Source organism: Taurulus bubalis (genome assembly GCF_910589615.1).
Source record: "Taurulus bubalis genome assembly, chromosome: 13".
Lineage (NCBI taxonomy): Eukaryota > Metazoa > Chordata > Actinopteri > Perciformes > Cottidae > Taurulus > Taurulus bubalis.
The window spans coordinates 13401525-13417108 of record NC_136601.1 but is presented as its reverse complement, the minus strand read 5'-3'; the positions used below and the strand labels follow the sequence as shown (position 1 = coordinate 13417108).

Sequence of the window (15584 nt, the reverse complement as noted above, 5' to 3'; positions counted from 1 at the left end):
GTCACCCGAGCATGCAGCATATCCTTGTGTAGCTTGAACTTTGCTGGACCCGGATGTTCGAGGTCCTGAGAGAAAGCTGTGTCACTTCTATTGGGAGCTTCACAGTTTTTCAAAAGAAAAATACTTTACTCATTTTTTATGGGGGAAAAACGCTGTCAGAGTCATTTGGATACATCTCCCATTGACGTAGGATTACATAGAGCCACTTTGACTCAATTCCGACCTTGTTTGGAGGACTTATGAGCAATTTTGTGATAAGTTATGATTCATAATGGAAAACACACTTTTAATCTTTTTTTTTATATACCACATATAACGTATCACACAAGGGTTAATGTACTATATCAGTTTACATTATTTAAATATACCTTGTGGTTGAGGAGCTACAGCTCTTTTAGTATGGGTATGACCACCTTTTCATTTTCAGAAAAAAGGGCTTGATTGGAACTGGTAAATATCACACCAGTGAGACTGTTTGTTCTTCGGTTTGTTTGATTTAATAATTCTCATATGTCTGTGTGGTTTTCGGCTACCTTTACCCACACACAGGGATCATTTCCACAGCCAAATTGAATTCATTCATAATAATTAAGATCATCTGGTGTGCAGTCTGTTGCAGTCTTAAGGTTGCATAGCACTTTACCTCTTTTGAAATTTCCACGATTTCCACGGCTGTGACATGTCTTTTGTTTCTTGTTTTATGCAATCTTATAATTTAACTTGTATTCTTTTATTCTGTGTAATACTAGCCACCAGTGGCGGGCCGTGGATTTGGTACGTACGCCCACGATTTAGTTTAACAGCTGATCGCGATAATACATGTAGTGCATTTGTGAAAAACAATTAAACTATAAAATAGCTATAACTTTTAGGCCCTGACGGCCCGCCAGTGCTAGCCACCTATCACACCATGGTTGGATTCAGAGTGCTAAAAATAACAAACTTTGTGCTGAAAATTTTACAGACAATGCCTATATCAGCGTGGACCTCTTTAAGTAACCTCTATATCCTTATTTTATTTGTTTCTTACCTAAACAGTAGAGTATAGTGTTATTTGATCAGTGAGCAGCTCTGCCACCTGCTGGCCTTACAGTTAAGTTGTTAGCTTCTGATATCAGTATTATGCCGAACGTCTACCAACAGTAAATAGATTTCTTTTTAATGTTTTGGTTATATCCAACATATGAAGTATCAGGTGCTTAGAGTGACTGTGAAGGATTCTGCTTTTTAAAGAAAAAAGGGAAATATATGTACTTTTTTTACCAGTAAGTTTGTGTTTAAGCTCGACTGTATATTTTTGTGAGGTGCCAAGACTGTAGAGATTGCAATGTTGTTTGAATGTAACTTTACATACGCAAACTCTTCACTGTGCTGAACCAAAAAATAAATGTATCTTTTAATTTGAACTTAAACTCCTCTGTGGTAAAGGGAAGTATTACTTTTCAACAGTGGTGTATAGTAACGACGTAGAAATACTTTGTTAATGTTAATTTTTGGATATCTCTACTTTTCTTTGCTATTTATATTTCTGTTGTTTCACTTTTACTTAAAAGAAAACTGATATTTTGACTCCGATACATTTTCCCTGAAACCTTCGTTACAAAATCAAATCTATCTTTAGAAAAAAAACGAATCATGAGACCAACATCGGGGACTGTGGTGGAACACAGAGATTCACGCAAGCAGGTTTGGAGAATCACAATAGTATGCATTTGCCCTCTACATCCTCTAGTCCAGTGCTCACAACCCTGTTTTTTCAGCCAAGTACCCCCTAACCAGTGCAAAGCATTGTTGGTTGAAAAAACAATGTAATACCCAGCGCTGTGTCTGATTTAATTTAGAATATATACAATTCAGTTTAAGAACTTACACTTATATTGTGGAATATTTATTAAATAACTATTTTTAAAGGATTTTTGAATTCATGCTAATTTTAAATATATATACATATTTTTTTTTATCTCAAGCACCACCTGGGGTGCCTTCAAGTACCTCCAGGGGTACTAGTACCCCCATTTGAGAACCACTGCCATAGGTGATGGGTCCAGAGGCCCTAGTGGTCAGATCACACTTTGAACACCAAGCCGCAGTGGTCTTTCTTTGAAAATGTCTGTGGAAATATTTTAGAGTGAGAAGCTGTCACATATTGAAGAAAATAGGACAGTTTGTGTGCATTAAAAACTTAGTAAGAGAGTACCACTTCAGGAAATGGAAGTTGTAACAGAATGCCAGAAGAGGATGCCAAAGCCCAAGGCAAATACTGAAGAGGGAGAACTGAAGGCTTGAGAATGAGAGTAAAAGGTAACAGGATGGCAATTTAAATCCTCAAGAAAGATAAAGGTGATGCTGATGTAAGTAAAGAAGAACTATTTATCTTTGTAAAGTTATTTGGAGAATTGAAATAGCTTTATGCAGAAATATCACCTCCTCTTGAAGATAGAGATAAAATCAGTGTAAGAGCACGCTTAACGAAAAGAGCAGTTGGAGCTAGAGGCCAAGATTGCTGCATCTGACACAAAGGTAAAGGTTTATGCAGATTATGAATGAATATTGTGAGTCAAAATGCAAGTAAGCTCCAGAGCAGAGTTAAAGCACACTTATTATGTTTGATATGAAGCAGCAGCCAGTTCAGCAGCACCTCCAGACCATTCACAGCATTTCTAAGATAATGCAGCACCACAATAAGATAATGAAAACTCTAGTCTAGCAGCAAAACATTTCACAGCTCCCACAAAATGATGTTTCTACATGTTCAGGAGATCCACTCGTTAATAAGGGCATTCAAACAGACTATTATGAACCAGAATTGGTCAACAAGAGAGATCCATGTTTTACCTGGACAGTGTCTGAACAGGATTTAGATCTGTTCAGTTCTTGTGGTAGCCAGATGGCGACTTAAAGTCACAGCTAGTAGAGTTCAGAGTTTGTGTGCATCTGTTTGGAGCAACTTCCTCCATGAGCTGTGGCTCATGTGCACTAAGAAGGACAGCTAAAGATGGAAGAGGTAGGTCTGAAGCTCAAGCTGTTGAGACAACTTTATTCTTGACAACTGTCAACTGTGTTTGGACCAATATGATGTTGTTCTCATTGAGGACCAGAGGACATTATGCCGCAGTGTAGATATAGTTTGACTGATTGGATGAACAACTCAAGGGCATTAATAATGTAAATTCCATGATTACTTAGTAGATAGCCTGTGCTTCAACTAATGGATAAAAGACGAAGCGGAAGTCATATAATATGACCAAGAAGCTGCTGTGGAGTATACAAAGTACTTTTTTCTCATATTCTGGCAGACTAGTTGATCTGTGGTTTCAGTCCTGTGTCTCTGACCATCTTGTCCTCAATGTGTGTCCCTGCAGTGAAATAACTCATGTCATGTTGTGTTATCAGCCATACATGACAAACGGAGTATGAAAGTCACGAACATTTTCCAGATAAATCAACCGAATACTTGCATCCCAATTCTTCATAATAAAACATAAAAGTGTGCCTGAGGAAGGGAGAAGTTTCCTTTAGCTCCATATAAGAAGCAACGGGATATTCTATGTACAAGTCTGCATTGGTTGACAGACCATTATCCTCCCAGAGAGAAAAGACTCCTTACATTTTGATTTCAGCAAATAGGAAAAAATACAAAAAAATCAAGAGCTTGGAGAACCATTAAAAACATTTTTGTTGGGTTATGCTGGACACAATAATCTTCCACCAGTTGCAATGAATAATCTTTAGTAGAAAACTGTCCATTGATTTTTGTGAATGCAATATCTCAGGAACGCCTAGAGGGAATTTCTTTAAATTTGTCACAAACTTCTACCTGGACTCAAATATGTTTGGTTTTGGTGGTCAAAGGTCACTGTGCCCTCACAAAACACATGTTTTGTCTATAACTCAAGAAGTGACATGTGAATTATGACAATTTTATAAAAAAGGGAGGACCTTTTGAACAGAGTTGTTGTTCGCAAATCCTATCCGCAAGTATTCCATACCTCTAAGATTGTGAATCTGTAATGTAAGCCATCAGATGTATGCCCTGTAATTATATAATATAAGATAAAATAATCCTTTATTAGGAAATGCATGTAGTTCGACAAGAACGAGTCACATCGACAAGAACGAGTCACATTTAGTTATGTATCCGAGGGTTTATCTTGCGCCTATACTTCACTTTATTAATAAAACAACATCACGATGCTGCCTAGTTTGCACAAGACGGCAACAACTTTTATTCTCGTTGCACACTTCACTAGAACATTTCCTCTCCTCTTCTTCCGTTTTTCCCTTCACAATAAAAGCCCCAGAAACGTACATTACATTGCTTCCGAGAGAACTGTTCAAGTACTCAATATAATAGCTTACAGTTAAAACAAAAGATGACAAAACAATCCAACAAAACCGCGGCACTAAAACACTGTACCTCTTTGCAGCAGCAGAAGCAGCCCAACTCCCAGCTGTTCTCCCTGCACTGCCTCTCAGCCAGCCACCCTGCTTGGCTCTCCACCGGAAGCCACCGACGATGCCACCACGCTCACCCGAAGAGGCGATGGAAAACAGGTCTAGCAGAGAGCGCTCTTCCAACACCTCCACGCGGCAAGCTACCTTAACTCGCGAGCCAAGCTAGCTCTGTGGAGGTGGGAGCCAGCGGAGAGCCAAGTAGGGCGGGGGGGGAAACAAACACAAAAAGCAGAAAAAGCAGTTCACTCACCAGGTGCTGTTCGCTTTATAAAGACAAAGTCCATCCGCCTCTCGTTGTTAACACAGTTCAATGACGTGGTTGTCCAGTTCATCAGTGTGCTTCAGTGAGGATGTTCTTCTAGCTCAGCGGTTCCCAAACTTTTTAGGCCACGCACCCCCTTCTACATCCCGACCGGGTTCACGCACCCCTAAACCCCCACACCTTAAAAAAAAAAACGCAACAGAGCCTATTTATAGCCGCATAAAATCGGACCAATGCGAGAACTGTTTGCTCGCGCGTGGCGTTTGTTACAAGATTTAATCCGCTGTATACATTTCAGTTACACAAGGCGTCACTTTTAAAGAGCAATAAGGATGGCGAGGACAAACGCACAGGCTCAGAGGCAGATTGCATTTCACATTTATTTACTTAAACACAGTAAGCCACGTAAAGAACAAAGAGTGGCACATGCATAGGCTCAGAAACAGATATAAATAAAAAAAGGAGGCTCCAGGGGTGCGCTCACCACACTTTGGGAATCCCTGGTGTAGACCCAACACATGAATGAGACTGCAATTGTTTTTGGCTGTTTTGTAACTCTTCCAATTTTGATCTAAAAAATGTAAGGGGCTTCTGACTTGCACTGGCATGCTTGGTGTTCAGGTGGCGGCGCAAATAAGAGGCTTCAGACAGCTGTTAGCCAGAACCTCACTGCACAACACGCACTGTGGCTTCGGGCAATCTGCATTGCCAATCCAAGTGAAGCCCAGACCCAGATAATTGTCATCATATGTCCTCTTTTTTTTCCCAGTCTGATGCTCACTCTCGTTTCCTCAATTTTCACCTTGACTCCGCGATGGGCCTCTGTGCTCCCGCTCCGTCTCCTCTTTCTGCGACTCCCGGTCGATTTCTTCTCCCGGTCTCTTCCCAACGCACCTCTCCGTTTCTCTCCCTCCGGTTCCTCCCTCTCTCTCTGTCCCACTCCTCTTTTATTACTGATAGCTTCAGATGTCCCACCTGACAGCTTCCCCGATTTCAGCCAGTTTAACATATTTTCATGGATGTTGCTGAATGAATGAAATGACGTTAGGTGCACAAGCTAGGCTAGCTAGTGTGCATGTAAAAGACGGCCGGACCGGAAGTGCATCTATTTATTAAATTGTACGTTTTTAATTGTAATTAAATGTAAATCTTACAAAGGACATTTTTATAATTAAAAAAATCCTACTTAATTTTTTTAAATTATGTTTAATATTAATTATTACACCATTAGACCACCATTACATTTTTCCTCTCGCGCACCCCCTAGAGGCACCACACTTTGGGAATCCCTGTTCTAGCTCCTACTGAACTCTGCTGCAAGTGTTGACACCCCTGTTGACACACTGACCAATCATACATCCATGCCATTTCGCAGGCGCTGCACGTCAAAGAATACACCCAGCTTGTCAAACTAAAGATCTGATTTGTTGAAGTCCATGACAATCAACCACAATGTCCACTTCCCGTGTACTTTAATCTGCAAAGGCCTGCTTAAACTGCTTTGCTGACATAAAGACACCGGAGAAAAAAAATTTGATTGGATGAAAGCCTACTGCACTGCGTTCAGTGCAGCAGGCTGAGCAAAAGAGGAAGACAGGAGCTGTGCAATGAGAAAATAAGATGATAGGGAAAAATAATTATAATACATGTAGTGTATTTGTGGAAAACAATTAAATTATAAAATAGCTATAACTTTGTGATTCTGTTTAGGCCAGCAGTGAAGGTTTAGCAGGCCCTGACGGCCCACCACTGATCCTTGGTGATGAGACCGACCAGAGTTGTGTTGTCTGCAAACTTGACCATGTGATTGGTGCTGTAGGTGGTTTGGCAGTCGAGAGTCAGCAAGGTGAAGAGCAGTGGACTGAGCACACCGCCTTGAGGGGCCCCTGTGCTCAGTGTGATGCTGTTCGAGGTGTTGTTGCCGATACGTACTGCTTGTGGCCTCTCACTGAGGAAGTCCAGCAGCCAGGTGGTGAGGTGTAGAGCCCCAGCTGATCAAGGTTGTAGATGAGTTGTTGTGGGATGATGGTGTTGAATGCTGAACTAAAGTCTATGAACAGCATTCTCACATATGAGTCTTTTTTTGTCCAGGTGGGTGAGGGCTAGGTAGAGAGCAGGGCAGATTGCACCCTCTGTGGACCGTTTGGCACGGTATGCAAACTGGAAAGGGTCCAGGGGGCGGGGGGATGAATTTGATGTGTGACATGACTAGCCGTTCAAAGCACTTCATTATTATGGGGCCACTGGACAATAGTCATTAAAGCAGGACGTTGTGGATTTCTTTGGAACAGGTATGATGGTGGTGGCCTTGAAGCATGATGGAACAACAGCTTGTCTCAGAGAAGTATTAAAGACATCCGTTAAGACATCCTTAAGCTCCTCTGCGCAGTCCTTCAACACACAAACAGGGATGTTGTCTGGACCTGTTGCCATGCGGGTGTTGAGAGTGGAGAGTGTCCTGTTCACACTGGCAGCAGACAGGCACAGAGCCTGATTGTGGGGGGGGGGCTTTGTGTGCTGTTTTGTGCTTCAAATAGTGCAAAGAAGCTGTTGAGGTTGTTTAGCAGAGAGATGTTGCTGTCACAGGTCTGTGGCACAGGTTTGTAGTCCGCGATGGACTGAATGCCCTGCCACAGGCTCTGTGTATCTCTGCTGTCTTTAAAGTGACAGGTTATCTTGTTCGTGTAATCCTGTTTCGCTTTCCTGAGGCCGTGGGACAGGTTGGCTGTCAGCCATGGCTTCTGGTTAGCTCGAGTGGTGAGTTTTTTACATGGGTCACATCATCATGTTTGGATGTGTTAATTGATTCCTATTGTTTTTCAAATGAAAATGTTATGATTTTCCAGCACCTTGATAAAGTTAACCTTTTCATTAAAAGTGGTTTTATTAACATCTGAATTTACTCCATCTTTTTTTGGGAGACGACTGACCTCACTGCCTAAACTCAAGCAGCACATTTTATGCCCAGATAATTGTCTTGCTGGTGTCACTTTAATATGTTATATTTAAGTAATTTCAATGTGTCATGCAGATTGGGTTCTTTTTATATGAAAATTACAATGCTTTAAAAAGGTGCATAATCACATTCATTTTCTTTGTTTGGCTTGTGGACAGGACTCTGTGAGAAAATAGTGTTTGTGAATTGTTTTCCTGAGTGTGTGAGGAACCATGCCTGGTCTTGTGAGCAGTGTGACGGTTCGTCGCTACCTCACCTTATTTACAGGGGTGGTGGAGTGTCTGTGTTTTGCCGGATGCGTGTTCGGATGGGCTTCTCTGGTTTTTGTCCTGAAGACGGAGGGCTACTTCAGCTCTAAGTGCGTCAACACCACAGGAGTCAATGCAACGCAGGTCTTAGGTCAGTTTCAATTCTAACCAAATTAAATGAAACCTTTATGTAGGACTCACCAACCATCATTGTTACCATGATTGACACCTCTTTAACCACAGGTGTCAATGATGGGGCTGCATAAAGAGTTGAAATTGATTAAAACTCACATCATCAAAACTTCACTGACCTTCATTGTCCTCTTTGATCTAAAAGATGTAAAGGAACTCCCGTATCAAGAGTTGTATATGTTGATACAACTCTTGATACGGGAGTTGCAGGACTCTCTGATCCTAATTGTCATCTGTTTGTATGTATTTCACCATTTGGCTCTTTCTTCCTCTGTGTTGTATGTGTCTACAGAGTGCAGTGGACAAGATGTACAGTTCTCTCTTGTTTTCACCATCGCCTCCTTCATGTTCAATTTCATGACGCTACCCAATGGCTTCCTCTTTGACCACTTTGGTACTACAGTGGCTCGGCTCTTTGGAATGTGAGTCAAGCAACACTTTAATTACTAAAGTGTTAATGGTCAATATATTTAAAATTAGTTAATCAATACCTTTTTACCAGACCAAGTACATTTGGTTACTTTTAAGTACTTGCCGATACAAGCACCTACAGTATATGAGTACTAAATGATATCTTTACAGTTCTAACAATGACTTTGAAAACATGTTTTGGTTTCATCAGATGTTTCTCACTTTCAACTTTCTGTTTTTCTGATACAAACAGAGCATAGTTTGCAGTAGGGGTGTTACAAATGTATTGTGCTAAATATATTGTGTTTATCGTTTAAAGAAATATAAAAGAAAACAACGGCTTAGCAAAGGACCAGCTTATCACTTTTAGGAGAATGGCTGGTGCACCTTAAAGGCCAGTCCACCTTAAGAGAGCCTGAGTTGTTTTACAAGTGAGAGTACATCAGCACAGTATCGAACCCAATACCAGATACCGGTCAGCTCATGATGGAGATTTTTAACACATTAAAACCATTCTTTGGTACATAGGAAAATAGGAATTATAACATTGGAAATACCAACCTGTAATGCAGAATAAGTCTACACTCAATCCACATGAGATTTTACAGAGATGTACAATGTCCTGTACAATATACCATTGCACACATTGCTAGAACTGGACTAATTTTTACTAGTGACATCGGATGAATGTAAACAATGCTATAATAATAAGAAAACTCTCTAGCGGTTTTGTAGATATGTTGAATAATGGGCTTACAGAAGTGAGCTGACTTCTTATCTTTGATTGATTGAGAAAGAGAAAAACACTACACCTATACACCTACAGTATATGAGTACTTAATAATATTATTACAGTAAAAATTTTAACATTTAACTTTCTGTTTTTCTGATACAAACAGAGCATAGTTTGCAGTAGGGGTCCACCTTAAAACCTGTTAGTGTTCCGCCTTCCAGCGGGTGTCCTTTACAGCTGTACACTCCATCCATCCATCCATTATCAGCCGCTTATCCGGGGTCGGGTCGCGGTGGCAGCAGGTTCAGCAGGCCGACCCAGGCTTCCCTCTCACCCGCAACACTTTCCAGCTCATTCTGGGGGATCCCAAGGCGTTCCAAGGCCAGCCGGGAGACATAATCCCTCCAGCGTGTCCTCGGTCTTCCCCGGGGTCTCCTACCAGTTGGGCGTGCCTGGAAAACCTCTAATGGGAGGCGTCCAGGAGGCATCCTGACTAGATGCCCGAACCACCTCAGCTGACTCCTTTCGACACGAAGGAGCAGCGACTCGACTCCAAGCTCCCCCCTGATGTCCGAGCTCCTTACCCTATCTCTAAGGGTGAGCCCGGCCACCCTGCGGAGGAAGCTCATTTCGGCCGCTTGTATCCGAGATCTCGTTCTTTCGGTCACGACCCAGAGTTCGTGACCATAGGTGAGGGTTGGAACATAGACCGACCAGTAAATGGAGAGCTTCGCCTTCCGGCTCAGCTCCCTCTTCACCAGGACGGACCGGTACAGCGCCTGTTTTACTGCTGCAGCCGCACCGATCCGTCTGTCGATCTCCCGCTCCACCTTACCCTCACTCGTGAACAAGACCCCGAGATACTTGAACTCCTTCGCTTGGGGTAGGCAGTTTGTCCCCACCTGGAGGGAGCAATCCACCGGTTTCCGGCAGAGCACCATGGCTTCAGATTTGGAGGTGCTAACTCTCATCCCTGCCGCTTCACACTCGGCTGCAAAACGCCCCAGTGAATGCTGGAGGTCACAGTCCGAGGAGGCAAACAGGACCACATCATCCGCGAACAGCAGAGAAGCGATCCCGAGACTCCCGAACCGGATCCTCTCCGCCCCCTGGCTGCGCCTAGATATCCTGTCCATGAAAGTCACGAACAGGACCGGTGATAAAGGGCAGCCTTGGCGGAGGCCAACACCCACCGGGAACGTGTCTGACTAACTACCGAGGATACGGACACAGCTCCTACTGCAGGCGTACAGAGACCGGATAGCCCGTGCCAACGGGTCCGGCACCCCATACTCCCGCAGCACCCCCCACAAAAACCCCCGAGGGACCCGGTCGAAAGCCTTCTCCAAGTCCACAAAGCACATGTAGACTGGTTGGTCAAACTCCCAGGACCCCTCCAGTAGTCTTGCAAGGGTAAAGAGCTGGTCCACTGTTCCACGACCGGGACGGAATCCGCACTGCTCGTCTTGAATCTGAGGTTCAACAAGCAGTCGGAGCCTCCTTTCCAGCACCCTGGCATAAGCTTTTCCCGGGAGGCTGAGCAGTGTGATGCCACGATAGTTTGAGCACACTCTCTGGTCCCCCTTCTTGAAGATGGGAACCACCACCCCAGTCTGCCAGTCCATGGGCACTGTTCCCGACCCCCATGCGACACTGAAAAGGCGTGTCAACCAAGACACCCCAACAATGTCCAGCGCTTTCAGCATCTCAGGGCGGATCTCGTCCACCCCTGGCGCCTTGCCACCAAGGAGCTTTTTGACTACCTTAGCGATCTCTGCCAGGGATATGGGAGAAACCACCCCAAAGTCTTCCGGCGCTGCCCCCTCTCCGGGGGACATGTTGGCCGGGTTTAGGAGTTCCTCAAAGTGCTCTTTCCACTGCCCGACGATGTCCCCAGTCCGGATCAGCAGTTTCCCCCCCTGCTGAGAACAGCCTGGGGTAGCCCCTGCTTTCCCTTCCTGAGCCGTCGGATGGTTTGCCAGAACTTCCTTGAGGCCAACCGAAAGTCCTTCTCCATGGCCTCCCCGAACTCCTCCCATGCCCGAGTTTTAGCATCCGTGACCATCGCAGTTGCAGCCCTTCTGGCCTGCCGGTACCCGTCAGCTGCTTCAGGAGACCCCTGGACCAGCCAGGCCCGAAAGGCCTCCTTCAGTTTGACGGCTTCCCTCACCCCCGGTGTCCACCACCGGGTTCTCGGGTTGCCACCACGACAGGCACCGATGACCTTCCGGCCACAGCTCCGAGCAGCCGCGTCCACAATAGAGGCTTTGAACATGGTCCACTCGGGTTCCATGTCCCCAGCCTCCCTCTGGATTTGTGAGAAGTTCTTCCGGAGGTGGGAGTTGAAGACCTCCCGGACAGGATCCTCCGCCAGACGTTCCCAGTTCACCCTCACTACACGTTTGAGCTTGCCAGGTCTTTCTAGCCGACTCCCCCGCCATCTGATCCAACTCACCACCAGGTGGTGATCAGTTGACAGCTCTGCTCCTCTCTTCACCCGAGTGTCCAAGACATACGGCCGCAGATCAGATGATACGACTACAAAGTCGATCATTGATCTCCGGCCTAAGGTGTTCTGGTACCAGGTACACTTATGAGCCACCTTATGCTCAAACATGGTGTTCGTTATGGACAAACTGTGGCTAGCACAGAAGTCCAACAACAAAACACCATTCGGGTTCAGATCGGGCAAGCCGTTCCTCCCAATCACGCCCCGCCAGGTTTCTCTGTCATTGCCCCGCTAGCGAGGTGACGTTCCACGTCCCTAGAGCTAGTCTATGCTGCCGGCGATCGGCTCGCCCAGGTCTCCTGCCTGGCCCGCCCGGTCTGCATGGCACCCGACCCCGATAATTCTCCCCGCGGGTGGTGGGTCCACGGGGGGTGACTGCTGCTCCATGTTGTTTCTTCGGGCTGAGCCCAACCGGGCCCCATGGGCAAAAGCCCGGCCACCAGATGCTCGCCGACGAGCTCCCCTCCTGGGTCTGGCTCCGGGAGGGTGCCCCGGTTTCCCTTGTCCGGGCGAGGTAACTTCAGACCGTGGGCTGCTATTCATCAGGGTTTTTTGAACCGCTCTTAGTCTGGGCTCTCCCCTGAGACCTGTTTGCCTTGGGAGACCCTACCAGGGGCTGACGCCCCGGACAACATAGCTCCCAGGATCACTGAGCCACTCAAACTCCTCCACCACGTTAAGGTGTCGATTCATTGGAGGAGAACACTGTACATTCTATTGTACACTGTACATCTATTTATAGTTAGGTACGAGGGCCGTATGTTTCTGGAAACCTATGATTATTGTGATTCCAACTGTAGTGCCCCCGTTGCCTATTCAACCCTAAGGCACTACTTGGCTGCTCGCTTGATAATTGTTCCTGTCGCGCTTTATTAATGACAATGTCCAGTTGTAACGTCTATCATGTTTATTCTTGCAAAACATAAATAATAACTTCATCGGCAGAACTTAGGTGCGTATATTCAAATCATAAAATAAACCATAAACATTTGCCCCTCTGTTACAATACGGTCATGTAAAAACGGTCAAAACGAGCAACACCTGGCCCTAAAGACACTCCTGATTATATAGGGCCGACTCAGTTGAAGTTGGCTTTACGCCACTCCTGGACCCTCTGCAGTTCGCCTATAGGGCCAACAGGTCTGTAGACGATGCTGTCAACATGGCCCTCCACAACATTCTCCAGCATCTGGACTCCCCAGGAACCTACGCCAGGATCCTGTTTGTGGACTTCAGCTCTGCTTTCCACGCCATCATCCCGTCTCTGCTGCAGGACAAGCTCCCCCAGCTGCACGTGCCCAACTCCACCAGCAGGTGGGTCACAGACTTCCTGACTGACAGGAAGCAGCACGTGAAGCTGGGGAATCACGTCTCAGGCTCTCAGACCATAAGCACCGGTTCCCCCCAAGGCTGCGTTTTTTCCCCTCTGCTCTTCTCCCTGTACACCAACAGCTGCACCTCCAGTCACCAGTCCGTCAAGCTCCTGAAGTTCGCGGATGACACCACCCTCATTGGACTCATCTCTGGTGGGGACGAGTCCGTCAACCGGTGGGAGACTGACCACCTGGAGATCTGGTGCAGCCAAAACAACCTGGAGCTCAACGCTCTGAAGACAGTGGAGATGGTTGTGGACTTCAGAAAGAATGCAGCCCCACCCGCCCCTCTCATCCTGTGTGACTCCCCCGTCGACGCTGTGGAGTCCTTCAGCTTCCTGGGGTACCTTCTTTTCCCAGGACATCAAGTGGGAGCTGAACATCAGCTCCATCACAAAGAAGGCCCAGCAGAGGATGTTCTTCCTGAGGCAGCTGAAGAAATTCAACCTGCCAAAGAAAATGATGGTGCTATTCTACACTGCCATCGTTGAGTCCATTCTCTGCTCCTCCATCTCCGTCTGGCATGCTGCAGCCACTGCCAAGGACAAGGCCATGCTGCAGCGCATCATCCGCTCTGCTGAGAGGGTGATTGGCTGCAATTTGCCGTCCCTCCAGGACTTGTTCGCTTCCAGGATTCTGAAGCGAGCTAGGAAGATCGTAGCTGACCCCTCTCACCCTGGTCACAACCTGTTTGAGTCCCTTCCCTGTGGCAGGAGGTTGAAGTCCATCAGGACCAAGGCCTCACGCCACACCAACAGTTTTTTCCCGTCGGCAGTCGGGCTCATCAACAGGGCTTGGGTCCCCCACTGACTGACTATGTCACCCCCAGGACTATTTTTCGGACTACTTTTCGGACTATTTTTTCACCCCCTGGACTATTTTTCGGACTATTTTTTCTTTCTTTTCTTTCCTCTTCCTTTTCTTTCTTCTTACCGGTCACTCCCCTGCACACTTCATATTTCAATCAGGAGAGACTGGTTACCGAGTTTTAACAATAATTTATTACAATTGCAAACAATCAAATTGTGCAACAATCAAATTGTGAAAAGTCTTTGGCGATTGGACTCCATCCTGAATTAGGATAAGCAAGGCCTAGTGATGCTGACATCTGCGCCCGCAGAATCCCCCCCTGGAGTCCAGACACTGGTGGTGAAGAAGAAGAAGAAGAAGAAGAAGAAGAAGAAGAAGAAGAAGAAGAAGACTAGAGTTGCTGTACCCGTTGATGAATAAAGCAGGACCGACTGCTGACTGGCGGTGCCATCGGTTAGAGCTGAAATGACAACTGACAGCCCTGAGGAGAAACTATTTCAAGTTAGACAACAACGTCGTGATTGGCTAAGGAATTGCTCTGCCAGGCTGGTTCATTCAACATACACGCCCCCAATCAGATGATGGAGTCATCTCTGTGAGCCTACAGACTGGCTCCTGAATGAACCAGCGGGTAACTAATGTCTTCCTTACTGAACTTGCGCTTGAGCTTCATTTAAACACTCATGCCACTAAACATACACTTTAACACACATGTCACTTTAACATACACTTACATTAATGCTATCTGTTTGTCTGAGCACTTTATCTTATACTTAATTTAATACCCATTGCACTGCTGTTGTCGTTGTTGATTGTTGTTTGTCTCGTCTAACGTCTCATGTCTAATGTATGCACCTTCCGCCGAGAAAAATTCCTCGTTTGTGTAAACATTCCTGGCAAATAAACGGTTTCTGATTCTGATTCTGATATCATGAATATTTTCAGTCTTACAACGGAAAAACGCCTAGACATTTCATTAGAAAAACATGTGTAAAATATACATTTTCTGTGGGATTGTTATCTACTTTTTACTTAGACTAGAAAAGGCTTCAGGCTATTGTCCCATTGTGTTTTCCAGTTCATAAGTCCCATTCATAGTCATCTACAGGCATCTATTTGCAAAGAAATGTTCAGGCGGAAATAAAAACCTTATACTTTAGTGTGTTCAAACTTATATAGCTCAGTGTCAGCAGCACTTAAAGTGATTCTTACTATTGAGGGAAACAAGCTTCAGAGTGTTACCTTTCAAAAGAGACCAAGACCATGCATTTACTCCAAATAGTTCAAGTACAGCTTGCAATTTACTTTGGGTATAGGCGTTTTTTGGCAAATTTTGACAGGAACGCTAAGAGGTTAAGTGAGCCTGAGTTTTACAAGTAAGAGTACATCACAGTATCGAACCCAATTCCCGATAACGGTATCGGTGCATCCCTATTTAAAAGGTTTCCCATTTAAAAGAGTCTCTCAGTAGAGAACTAAAAGCCCATCAGTCGGGTAGACTGATGGGCTTTTAGTTCTCTACTGAGAGACTGAGAGACTAAGACAACAAGAACAACAAGGGGAGGTTTTTGATTAGTGTGATTTGTCACGGCTTTGGAGTTTAAAGAGGACCCAAATGCATAACACGAGGCAAAA

General features: G+C 45.3%; 1 protein-coding gene across 1 annotated transcript in view; it reads left to right on the top strand.

Annotated features, from left to right (window-relative positions):
* Positions 1-7885: 7885 nt before the first annotated feature.
* Positions 7886-15584, top strand: part of LOC306745925 (uncharacterized protein) — a gene marked incomplete at both ends in the record, with an annotated part of 33989 nt that continues 26290 nt past the window's right edge. The window contains 2 exons of the mRNA XM_079228789.1: positions 7886-8072; positions 8406-8535. Of these exons, the coding sequence (XP_079084915.1) occupies positions 7886-8072; positions 8406-8535 (317 nt within the window). The remainder of the gene's footprint in view (positions 8073-8405; positions 8536-15584) is intronic.